The sequence below is a fragment of the Lottia gigantea genome (assembly GCF_000327385.1).
Source record: "Lottia gigantea unplaced genomic scaffold LOTGIsca_8, whole genome shotgun sequence".
Classification (NCBI taxonomy): domain Eukaryota; kingdom Metazoa; phylum Mollusca; class Gastropoda; family Lottiidae; genus Lottia; species Lottia gigantea.
The window spans coordinates 775,256-788,623 of NW_008710662.1; the positions used below are offsets into that span (position 1 = coordinate 775,256).

General features: G+C 33.1%; 1 protein-coding gene across 1 annotated transcript in view; it reads right to left on the reverse strand.

The window, feature by feature from the left end:
- Positions 1-13,368, reverse strand: part of LOTGIDRAFT_108278 (hypothetical protein) — a gene marked incomplete at both ends in the record, with an annotated part of 54,827 nt that overhangs the window by 6,080 nt on the left and 35,379 nt on the right. The window contains 8 exons of the mRNA XM_009066838.1: positions 899-970; positions 2,055-2,159; positions 3,165-3,320; positions 5,867-5,984; positions 8,299-8,377; positions 9,512-9,617; positions 10,293-10,444; positions 12,529-12,664. Of these exons, the coding sequence (XP_009065086.1) occupies positions 899-970; positions 2,055-2,159; positions 3,165-3,320; positions 5,867-5,984; positions 8,299-8,377; positions 9,512-9,617; positions 10,293-10,444; positions 12,529-12,664 (924 nt within the window). The remainder of the gene's footprint in view (positions 1-898; positions 971-2,054; positions 2,160-3,164; positions 3,321-5,866; positions 5,985-8,298; positions 8,378-9,511; positions 9,618-10,292; positions 10,445-12,528; positions 12,665-13,368) is intronic.

Below are 13,368 nucleotides of genomic sequence, written 5' to 3' on the forward strand. Positions count from 1 at the left end.
TTGTTTTAAAAGGGTTAATAAAAAACAGAACGTACTAATTGTTAATTAAACAATTTGTCATTGTTTTTGTGTTTGGCCTTATAATGGTTCGGTATAATTAGTAGAAACATTCAGAATACGTCCTGAATCGCCTCTTCTTTTGACCCTATTAAGTCCCGAAAATAGTCAGGAACATGCATCATTATTTTATATCTTCGGATGAAGTTCAGGTGCATCCCCTCAGTCTTAAGACCAAAAAGTGTCTAACTTCTGTATGTTGAAAATCAGTCGGACAAAGGCCGTCTTGGTCGTCTCCTTGTTTCGTCCGGAATCTAAAGCTTTCGTCTAAATAGTCCGAAACACCAGTTACTTTTTACTTCGCGTGGCTACTTATGTCAACATCAGCCTACATTCCCGTCAAGAACGGCAAACATCGACAGTTGCGAATACTTCTGCATAATTGCACCCCAGAATCGTGTCGATCGCTCGAAGAATTTCTGAGATTCGTCCTCCTTTCCCTCCCGCCATGGTCCTGGGAATAATTAAGTAAAAATGAGAGGACGATTGGAGGTGATTCGAGAAATGTCATATATTAGCGACAATTTAGTTCCCATCGTTCATATTGGATAAGTAATCGTATCACATTTTCGTACCCTCGACACCCTCGGAGGACTTAGGCGATTGCACCAGATATTCCCTCAAAGGTAAAAGATAGGGCTCGAAGGTGCTTACAGTTTCTCGACATTTTCGCAAAAATGCAGCCGATCGACTGGTACTATCGGGGCAAAAATAATGCTCGGGGAAATTAAATTTGTATGAACTGGTGTCTTGACGTGGCCGTGTGTAAAAAGATCTTTATAATGAACTAATCAACATAATGAAGTACGTAATTTGAAATATTATTAACAAAGCAACTTACTTGTAACAGATCTTTGACCAATGAGGCAAGAAACATGTGATCTAATTTGAGATCTGGGTTCTCTAAGATATCCTGGAAATCAAAGAAATACCATTCAATTATATCACGTAAACATAATTAGCTACGTGGAATATCTGAAATGGATGCCAAGTTGACAAATTTTAATTAGTTTTAGAAGGGTACAATTATCTCGCTGCGTGCTGAATTAACCACCATATTATAATGATGATGTTATTAATAACACCTTAACCTTGACACAAAATTAACATATTTTCTACTCCGATATCGAATCGAACTTTAATGGTCACCATTAGACGTCTGTAAAATAGATTTCCACATTTACAGTTCTTCATCAAAGCTGGCTAAATTTATAGCTTGTTAACAGTATTACTACATACTTAATTCAATTTATAATTACTTATATAGCCTAGGTCAATGTTCCAATGGAAGCATAATTTCTATGACACATAAGACTAGACAATAATTAGATGTTTGCTGCCATCATCGTTTACTTTGAAAAATTTTAGACGCCATGATAATCAAAATGCAGTATCTAGACGTTCATCAATGTCTATCTAAAAAAAAGTCTCCTAGAAAAAAAATTGTGATGTGCTTTTTAGAATAAGAAAAGAATATTTCATGGAAAGTCTCGAATAAAAACTCGTTTTCTTCGGAGAAAATTTCTGTCCTTTAGGGAGAATTCTTGTCCTTCAGAGAAAATAGTTAGAAAGTAACTATTATGCTTTTCAGTATTAAAAAGACTACTGTGAGACCTGATAATAGAATCAGAATATAGAAAAGTATAAACTCAAATATACTACAATGAGATTAGATTGTCTGTGGAATGTCTACCAATGCAGGAAACCTTTCAGTCCCAACATAACAAAAAAAATGTTTTCGGGAGATGATGTGTTTACATTTCACATATTATAAAACATGCTTTGTACGTCAATGGATCCGATGACACTCTCAGACAAATAACATATCTGATATAAAAAAGTGATAAAGATTACGCTTTTCAATAACATAATGTTCCATTGCAATCAAATCTTGAAGAGGGTGCAATAGAAACTACAGCCAATCCGTACATTACAAACTTCATGTTTTCTATTATGAATGCGTACTGATGCGTCTGAGAAAATCTGAGCATAATTACCTGTAGGCTTCCTTTAGAACAATATTCTGTTACAATGATAAAATATTCAGGATCTACACAAGCACCAATGAATGCATTAACGTTGTCATGACGTAAGTCTCTCATCTGAAAGAAACACATCATGTATTATGTAATATTTGAAACCTACTCAAATAGCACTTTGCTACAAACCCTAGCAAACAACGTCAGGCTCACACATTATTACCAAACAGACACCTCCATTTATTATAATTACTTCATACATACAAGTGTGGTTTGAAATGCAGACATTCAGCTTTTTTTCTTTCTATTTCTGTGGGAAGGGTGGTGGGTCTGTCTATCTTGCTATCCATAATTTGACTGACCAAATTGTATGCAGAACAAGTCATAGGTTATTAATATTATATTGGATCCAGTGGATGCTCTATTTAATTTAAGATTCACCGAATGAGAGGAATTATCAAAAACAACGATGCAAAACATCTTAATCTGCATTTGAGATCAGATTGTTTCATGACATTGAACTTCTTCTGTCCTATACTATGTCTCAAGCTTAGGGGAAATTTTGCGACATCAGAAGCCGAATCAAATGTAGCATTTGACAGTGATAACTTAGTTGTTTGCATTTAAAAAAAAGAAATCATTAAACCGAAGTGAATTTTTTGTTGTAAGACGAACGAGATGAATAAATGATTGTTACCAAGTGAAATTGTAGGTAAATTATTGTTTTGAATGGTGATAAACCATCATGAAAAACTCAATAAATACATTTTTTACACACTCTGATTTAAGGATCAATCCCTTAGAGAAATTTAGTGTGGTTTTTAGAAAGATACATGCATTATATTGTTGAACAACAAAGTATTTATGCATAATGTTCACTTGAGATTTCTGTTAAAACAAAATAATCTGATGATATTGGGATTGTAAATTTTTAATGTGTATCTGGACACTGATAGCATTGATAAGAACAGTTTCAATTTTCAGTCAGAAAGTAAAACTAAGCGTCTTGTGACGTCACTATCGCTAAAGCAGCTGAAATATCTAAGTGTCTTTACGATACCCACGTCGTAAAACTCGTATTTGGACATGAGACATACATGACATTTTTAGAAAAAAAATGTTACTTACAAGTTTCATTTCTTTCTTCATTTTTCTGCTAACGTCAAAACTATTGAATTCGTACATCTTCAAGGCCACTATCTGACCTTTATATGAACCTGTTTGGGCATATATCTGGGTCATAGAAAACTTAGATTCCATCGACTGCTGACTGCACAATGTCATCTGGAATTATTAAAAATGTCTACATCAGTCAATAGATTATATCAGAATATTAATAATTTTCTTCGGAATGTTGTTTTTGCGGCGTTATTTTTATCTTAAAAAAAAAAAACCTACTGTATAGAAATAACTACTGAATAGCAACAAATAAAAAATCGCAGAGAGCTTGCGAGAGAGTACTAGTTTAGCAACACATGTTCCTAAACATAGCCTTTGTGAAAAAAGATCTTTTCTAGGCGCGTTCAAGAACCTAGACCGTGACCTATCAAGTGTGTTCATGTTAACCACTTTGCGACCAGCTTATCGCAAAGTATAGCTTATTCAACAAGAATTGTATGTGTTGGACATCAAATTCATGACGAATGCCGTAATAAAATAAAATTGTAGTATATGTAGTTCTTAGTATAAGAATAGATGATGAGAATCGATGAACAAAAGGTCCGATTATCACAGAAATTGGTGAAAATAAACATACTCATAATGAATGGAATCCGAAAGCGAAATGTAGCTGTGGAGTGACCACGAAATGAAAACCGAAAGAATTCGATGAATGGTTTGATGAGATCTTGTCCAAAGAATGGCAAAATCGGGTGTCAAGGTTGTTTAGTATTGGACACTTCCAAAGAGAAGTACCATCAGGTGTTTGGAAAAGAGTAAGCATGGTCTGCTAGACAATATATGACCAAACTTCTTAAAATATCACCAGCTTCGAATTGAATTTTTTTTTCTCGTTTCAAAAATATTAAAAATAGAATTCTATTAGTAAAATCTATGCCATTAGTCTTAGAATGTCTTAGGGTTCATAGAAATATAAGGTTACTTTTGAAATAGCTCAATGATTTTAATGGCAGTTTGAATCAAGATGGCTTTTCTTATTTAATTTCTATTTTTACATAATGACTTTAAATCAGATCAACAAAGACAACATGAAACGAGGAAGAATAATTTTTACATAAAAATATCCCAGGAGACTTATTAAACAACTGAATGAATTCATAATTTGAGATTAATTTACTGGCAATCAAATCTAGTTCAGATTAACAGATTGTAAGATCTCATTATACAAGAAATTATAACTTTGTAATGTTTTTATATACATAAAAGACAAAAAAGGTTAGACTTTGTTGAACTCTATATGGATATTAGATAGAATAAATGAATATTTAATTCATGTAATTCACTCGAAGTTGATGATAATCGAATTGTTACCGAAAATTAAAACGAAAAATATTTGTTTAAAGGTCATTGTTTGCCATTTTCGGGGGTTAATTTTGGTCTTGAATATATTATGTTAATAATTTTCAGAAGTACTAGAAATCGCACAATTCATTCAAATAATACATCAAACAAGGAATTATACTTTCTGTTTTATATATATATGTCTTTTCTATATATCGTAGAAGTTCCTGACGAGTCGTCATTTTTACTTTCAAACGTGGATAATTTTGGACGCACATGGATTTGAAAGTACAAATTTCGACGGGTGAGTTGTGCACTATTACCGATTAGTTTAACTTTCAAACAATAATAAGCTTTTCTGAGACTAAGTTATGGTTGGTCATGCGAATGGCGATTCTGTCCCTTTAATGTAAAGATAAACATTTTCAATACATATGCAGTGTTAAAGGAACAGATGCGCCATATTTGGGGTTGATTTGGGTCTTGAATATGTCTAGATAGTCCAGTACTAGAAATGTATGAAAATCGCATAATCCCTTCAAAATATCTCAAACTAGGAATTTTTTATATAGATATCTTTTCTATATACGACAGTGTCTCAAGAAAAGACGACTCGTCTGTGTATCTTTCAAACGCTGATAATTTTGGACACACATGAAAACACATAAAAAAATAAAATTTATGACACTAAAGTACGATTGGTCAAACATATGGCACATCTGTCTCTTTTGAGTCCTTTAAACATTTAATTTCTTAACAAGTTCGGTCGTTTACATCTACACATAGCAACACTCATTGAAATTGGTGAAACTCTTGACTTGTAACTGAAGTTAACTTTTACCTTCTACGATCAATAGAATTTTCTAAATTGCCTTATCCATTTATGATTACTTGACGATACTCAATGATTTGCAAAGAGAGATCATACTTCAATAGTACAATAAAACCAATTATGGGAGTTAATATATGACTTCAAATATCTAAAGAAAAATCATTTTAAATAAAGCATGATTCAAGTTATATAGTCGTCTAAATGTTGGCTTTAACAGTTGATAGATGGTCGATGTGTACAGTCCGACACCTCTTTAGCTTTCTACCACGAACTAGCGAACTGGAAGTGGCGATATTCTAGTCGTTTCCATATTTTATTGGAACTGTGGCAAAATTTAATTTTGAAATGTGTAATGGATAGCTATTGTTGGTCTATTATAAGCTGGTAATGCAAATATTTAAACTAGATAGGTTTAATAATATGTGACGCAAGACTTGAATACAGACTAAGAATTCCAACAGAAACTCTGAAAAGCAATTTCCTGAAATTTTTAATAAATTTTTCAAATAATGAAAGAAAAGAAAACTTGGAAACATACCCGACTGGTACTTTTGGCTCTGTCTAATGGCCCAGTAGATTTAGAATCGCGTGTTTTTATATCTGATCTTGATATTTTCCATAATAATCCAGCAATTTCCTGTTCATATCTCCAATTTCTGCAAATAACATGAATATTTTTAATTATATTTAAAAATAAGGCACCAATATTCTGAATTGAAAAGCAGAAAATTCAGAAAAAAAAGAAGTAAAACACTTATCGAAACGATGGAAGTTAACAGATCTATGATACAGATTAATTTTTGTGACAATCCATTAAGGTTTCTTAGCACAAACTTAATTGCATGCCACATGCAATATCCTGTAAGTTTTGTAACTGATATTTGACATTACATGTCATAAAAAGCTAATAACTACAAAAATATATTTGAATCTTGGATTAGAGAGGTCACGACGTCTTGAGATAGAGCAACGCTGACACTGGAATAGATATGAAAGACAGAAGGTTGGGCTATGCGATGTAAAACGCTGTATTGGGCATCATCACCATTTAATTGTCCGGATGCCCACATTGTGAAAAATAAAAGGGGATGGTTCGTAAGAAACATCTACACCCTGAAACAATACAAGAGATGTAGTTTTCACATTTATAGACGACATATTTCAAAGATTGATAGACTTCCGGTTTCGAGTTAAACTAATATGAATTTGAAACTATCTACATCTTGTTTGGACCAACATTGACATAACAAGGATTGGTGATGGAAAGAATTTCGAGACCAATAGAAAATAAAGCAATAAAACACAACTTGCGTTGCATAAATCTCTATAGTGTATAATTTTCAAATTCAAACAAATTTACATGTCTAAGCACCAGTAAGTAAACATGAATATTTGACTATGATTACAACCCATAGACATAAGAGTCCAATAAATTGACGGATAATGGAAAGAAATACTCCGAACCCGATTAAAGAGGGGGTATTTCATCAAACAATGTTTCAAAACATTATTATCTATCTGTAGTAGTTCATATATCACAAAGAGAACTAGTCATTAAACTGGTGAGCCAAAATCAAGTCAAGTTGACGGATAGTGTACATTAAAAGACAAAAAAGGGATTAAACTGGAGTATTTCATCAAAAACTATTTCAAAACTCTTATTTATCTATAGCGGTTCAAATATCCTTAACCACTAAGAAAAACTAGTCTGTAGTAAACAAACTGATGAACTAGAGCAGGTGCGAAGGCTATAATACAACAATAACGTGTACTAATACTATTAAAGCTAGTACCTTGATGACAGATCAATATAGATAATCATCGTATAGGTTGATTAATAGTTCTGTTATTGATATATTTAACACATTAGTTTACAGATTCCTATTTCCTTTTGTTTACACTGATATTCAATTACTTTTCTCACGTTCTAGTTCAGCCTCCGAGATACCTCTCAATACCATACCACTAATATAATATATGATACGATGCAGTGTCAGTATGAAAATTCACAGATACCCAACAATACCGTATCGCTAGAAACACTCTAAATACACAATACAACAAAATACAAAATTATGTAATTGCAGAGAGGAGATCAGCTCAAAGTACCACCATCCAAGAAAATCTCAGACTCGGTATGTAAAACAATTCTATTACATCAAATATCATGAGATTACAACATTGACAATACTAAGGACAATACAGCATGTTCAGTACAGCAAAACATAACTATTCTGGTGAGACAGCCAGAGCAAGCTAGTAAATACACATAGGCATTCCATCAATATAATTCAAACTAAATTACAATTTCGTTTCTGATATTTTACGTCTCCTTTGTAGATTGAATTCATTGGAGACAAAAAAGAAAATCAGAGAACAGAAGAGAAACGGAATTTAATCTAATTTTAAGTAAATTTTCCTTTTATACGATTAACGGGATTTGTTTAAGAAAAAGGCGAAAAAGGTTCAATGCTAAAAATTTCTTGAAGAAAACGAATTTTTCCTTCTTTCATTTCATTTCATCGCTTCCAGAAAACACATAAGATGATGCAGTATTCGGACCTCAAACTTTGAATCAATGGAAAATATAATACGACAAAACAGGACACTAATAAAACGAAATACAAAACCAAGTCTAAGTCCATGTAACACAATACAGCAAAAACCATATGACTGGGCTTAGTCCGAAACATCTGCCTCTATTCAAGCCTCTGATAGCTATTTTGACAATTTTCGGCAGTGAAAAATTGGCCCTGTTGGATTCGAGCTAAATAAATGTGTCAAAGAAAACACGCACATTCGGGAAGATCAAGATAAAACAGGGCCAAGTTTTTCTGACCCTACTTCAGAATATGCTTTCACATTATCTATAGGAAGCTGGAATGGAGGCAGTTGTTTTGAACTAATCTAGGCTATGTAATAATGGTCAGCGAAATAAAATATACTGTGTAAGTGTTGAACATTGATTACCTGTATATGATGAGAAGAATGACTATTATAGTAAACACCAGTCCACCCAATACACCTCCTACTATCTCTAGTGTGTAGGCTGAAATAATAATCATGTCGTTGATCATCATTACTTCCATCAGTATCATTGATCATCATCATCATTGATCAGTATCATTATAGATCATTATTATGATTAATTCCTTTTGTAACTTAACTAATAGTATTGACATTATAAAACATTATAAGTTCAGATCATTAATCTAAAATCAAACATGCCTCACACATGCCGTAAGAAAACAATAAATATATCTGTACTTTATTGCTTTACAGAATCTGGCAACGATATTCAGTGTAATGAAAGACATTATAACAGGATGGCTGCTGTAACAATGACATATTCTACAAAGAGTTAAAGTCTGTAGCACTCCAGCAACAAGCCATCCAGCAACAATTTGACCATCGCCGTGAAAATTATACAGTCCTTGTCACATTTGTACATTACGACATTTGTCGTTTTTCCATGATATGAGTCATAACGTTTTGAAACGATTTGCTGCCCCCATATAAGAGCCATATAAACTCTACGAGTTTCAATTCTTATGATCTTCGGTTTAAACACGTTCCAAAAGGATCAAAACAAAAGCCCAATCGAAACAATCCTACTGGGAACGTAAATAAATACGGTATCTGAATGGGAGATCAAAGAGTGACAACCGAAATTTATAAATCGTGAGCAAATCGCATAACAGACCAACAGATCGTCCAAATTCCACTGTCGTGAGTGAATCGTATTTGTCTTGTCTGGTAATGACAACGATGATGGTCAAATGACAAAATCCGACAATGAAAAAAAAATATTGACTGAAAATCAGTATAGTATTGTATGTAATTATGAATTATTCATAGAGTCTGGGAACGAGCTTAGGTCAGTTGATGGTCAAGCAGATTCATAAAGCAATAAACCTGTATTACTTATGAATTCCTTGTAATAATTTTATGGTCTTAATCAAATACTGCGATGAATTTTGAACAGGTTTAATCTAATAACAGTTGAATAGACATTATATTGATAATGTAATTTGTTCTAGACGTAAGCAAGTTTATGATTGCCTATATTTAAACATTTAGATATAATGATATTTTATACCCACGCTATCTTATAGAGAAAGACTGTGATTTTTATGTCTACTCTCAATATGTTAGTGTAATTGAAAAGTGAGGAAGTATTTACTTTCAGGCGGAATGCATCGTTCTCCTCTGTATCCACATTTAGGCTCATCTACTGGTGGTTTCGTCAATACAGAATCTATTGTTTTTACATCAAAGCGGCGAAATGCCTGAAACAAGATGAAGAAAAATTTGATTTTATCTATTTTACATATTTAACATATTTGTTATACCCATGGTGAAAGCATGTAGCGACAGTAAACGAAGAGCTAATACTTGGAATAAGCTCTACCTTATTATTGCTGAATTTAGTGTCGCTTTGAACTCCGGTCAGATTGTGACCGCCTGTAACAACTTATTGACGAAATATTGGTAGCAGCTAATAAACTTTTCACATCAGGAAGTATGTCAATAATAAGTGAGTAAGTATTTCATAAAGAAAATTGGTATCAGGTATCTAGAAGAATAAGCGTACCCTGCCTGACGCCACATCCGTCTATTGCATTTTTCACCACTGTTTTTAAAGGAACGGTAATCCAGACATTTCAAAACTTTAAACATCATGTGCAGATCAAACGGCCTTCGAAGATAATTCATTGAAAAGTCGGTTTGACTTCGATTTTTCTGAACCAGAATGTTTTTATGTAGTTTCTGCATTTGTCAAAGTTCTGAAGTAAAACTTTGACAGTTCTACTTTAAAATATTAAAATAATAAAAAAAATATGTCAAAAAAGACAGGTCATCTTTGAATTCAAATCAAAAAGAATCGCCACAATGGCTGGCGTTATTAATAGAACAGTTGAATGGATTCTCTTAAGGAATATATCATAATCAATTAAACTTACAGGAATAGTGCTTCCGTCTGTCATTTGAAAATGACCCACGGGTAGCATGGAATAGTCTGCATAAGCAGTTTTGTACTTCACACGTGCCAATAAAGTATAGTTGCCTTCGGCGTCGCCATTTTCATCAATTTTCGAAAGGAAACCTTGGATACCTGGAAAAGACAAAACATGAAGATTGAATCAAGCTATCTTCAAGTGGTCTAATGGTGCATTATCTTATTGTAAATATCAACTCATTGAATTAAATTGTCAAACTATTCTTTTTTGTTTCTCGATGAAGGAAATCTGTAATTTCTCTCTATGCAATTGTTTAAAGTACGGGCACACGAGCGGTCTTGGCTGGAGATTTTGGTCGCCGATTTGAGTCTTGAGTAAAATCTCCCGTGTGCCCGTGATTGGACTACAAGATTATCGCGTCACCAACAACTTTGATTATTATCTCCGATAGTCTTATCTGCAAGATAGACCGTCATCATCTAATCAGATTCATTTTCCTTTCAATTGCATGTTTCGCACCTGATTATCGACATAATGGAAAATGACCGACTGGAGATTTTTATCTCCTCGTGTGCCCATGCAAACTCTTGACAAGATGATTGATTGAGCATGGGTTTATCTTGATTTGATAAGGTAATATTGTGAGGTTTTTGGTGCAGAAATAGAATGCTTCAGGGAACAGGGAGTGTTAAGAATCAATGTTATTGTTTCAGTACTAGGAAGGCGATGCCCGATCTTACGTCAAATGACATCAACATACTAATAGTGGCTTTGATATTTTATCGATTACATCAAAAATCAACGAAATTTACCCGCACTGTGTAAACTTTTATTTCAAGAAAAAGGCTTGATATTGAAATTTAATGCACCTCACATGCAATTCAATAAAAACTCGTTCAGAATTTGATATGATGAAGTTTTTGTCTCAATTACAAGGACAAAGCTGTTATAGAAAACATAAAAACAGATGAAAAAAGATTAATTTGTTAGAAAGCCTGCAATCTCTTCTTTGATACTTGTGTTTTCCTACTCGACTTTCTTTCTATAAAGCACTTGACTTGAGGATATTTAAATTTGAAGAAATCTGATCCTTGTTTCTGGAAAGTGATAATCAAATATTGATCTCAATCGGTCGATCTGTGAACATTCGGTGTGTCTTCAGAGAGAATGTGTAAATATAATAACTGTTTATGTATAATATAATTACAGTACACATTAGGAAAACACAGATGATGAAGTTTTTTATCTCGTAAAATTAACGGTAATTAACGATCATATTTTATCTATCTATGAAATAACATGCGTTTACGCAACAGATGTTCAATATTTCATTGTTGCATAAAATGCAATATTATTCGTTCCAAAGCAATCAGCAAAGTATCTTAATCGGGCAGGTGTTTTGTTTTCATTTTAAAAAAAGATATGGCTCTGGTAAATATGATACAAAGCTAGTGCGGTGAGTCACATTTAAAAGGAATACTACCTAATAATTTTCTAAGTAAGAGAAGCATGGAAAAAGTGTCTAGTCGTTCGGATGGGACAATAAACCGAGGTCCGTGTGCTACAGGCTGTGCACGTTATAGATCCCTTGAAGCTAAAAAAACGAAAAAGAGCAGGCTAATGCGGCTGTCCTGGCAAAATTTCTATCATTGTTTCCTGCATAACGTTGCCTGTCTTCATGAACCCAGATGGTGCGGAAAAGTTGGACGTAAAACTCCAATCATTTCATTTTCATAATATTCAAAGTCTCAAACTTGTATAATTGTATATATTCATCAGTTGGACTTATATCGGGTGCCAGGACTAAAGAATAGAATCTCTATATAATACGATATATCCATTAACCCAAGAAAATATTGAAACACAATTCTATGCAATCAATAATTACTTAGTTTTATGGGTAATTACTTAGTTTTATTGATACATTGGATTATAAAGCGATTCTGTTGTATATTTCGGGCAAGTTTATAAATTCAAATTTTTTGGTCACCCAAGAGGTAGTATACCTTTAACTAAATACAGCACATCTATTACAAATTTTTGACCGAGTACTATATATGGATCATGAATCAAACAAAAGATAAATTTTATACAAATCACCAGTAATGCATCTAGTATGTTAAGTCTGGCTAATTTTATGGGTCCTGATATAATTTGTACGATTTAATTCAGTAAGTGGAAACCGAGAGATTTTTATTTTGTAAGATTTTGTTGAAGAGTTAAGTGTTCCTGTACCTACTTGTATATGATCTTCTTCGTATTTTATTGATGATTGCTGTCCCATTTGTTACACTTCCATTTTCTGCTATTACTTCACTTAATGCTATAGAATACAGCTTGACAGCATCATACAGATATGCAGCATAAACAGAGATCTTAAAGTGAAAAAAATATATTTATTTACTCATTTCATAGAAATATTCAAAATATAAATTTCAAATTTATTTATGCAGATCCATAGAAATATAGAAGTTTCACAATAATTTGGTTTCTGTTAATAAAATTTTACCGACCCCAAAACAATCAAAGCTCATTTTTTGGAGTTGCTATTTCACCTTCAAAAAATAATGAGAAAAATTAGTCCAAGGTGTCCTGCAATGTACACCCACGTCCAGTGCCCCAAGAAGATGAAATGGGACTCGCAGACTTAAAAGGGTTGGAACCCCCTCTTATGATTTATTTTTAACTATGCTCTTGCATTCGGAGACCACTCTATAAGTCAATATAAAACCCTCACGCAGATAGTCATAGCTGCCTAATTTTCCTAACAAAAATGGTGAACCATTTTATACTGTTTCTTAATCTTTTAGATACTTGTAATTATGTTTTTTTATTTTCGGGGGATTGGGGCTCCCTTAGGGATAGGGCCCACGGACTTGTTTCAACCATCCCGTATGGTAGTTGAGAGACTGCCCACGCCATAATTCCTTACAATATATCGGTGTTTTTTTCTTAGGTATCGGTTTTGTCTTTCACCTTTTAATGTTCTATCTTAAATGAAAAGCCTTACTAATCGATGCATATTTTAAACGTAATTTAGTTCGTTTGAAAGTGATGATTTTTGTTTCATAATAAATTA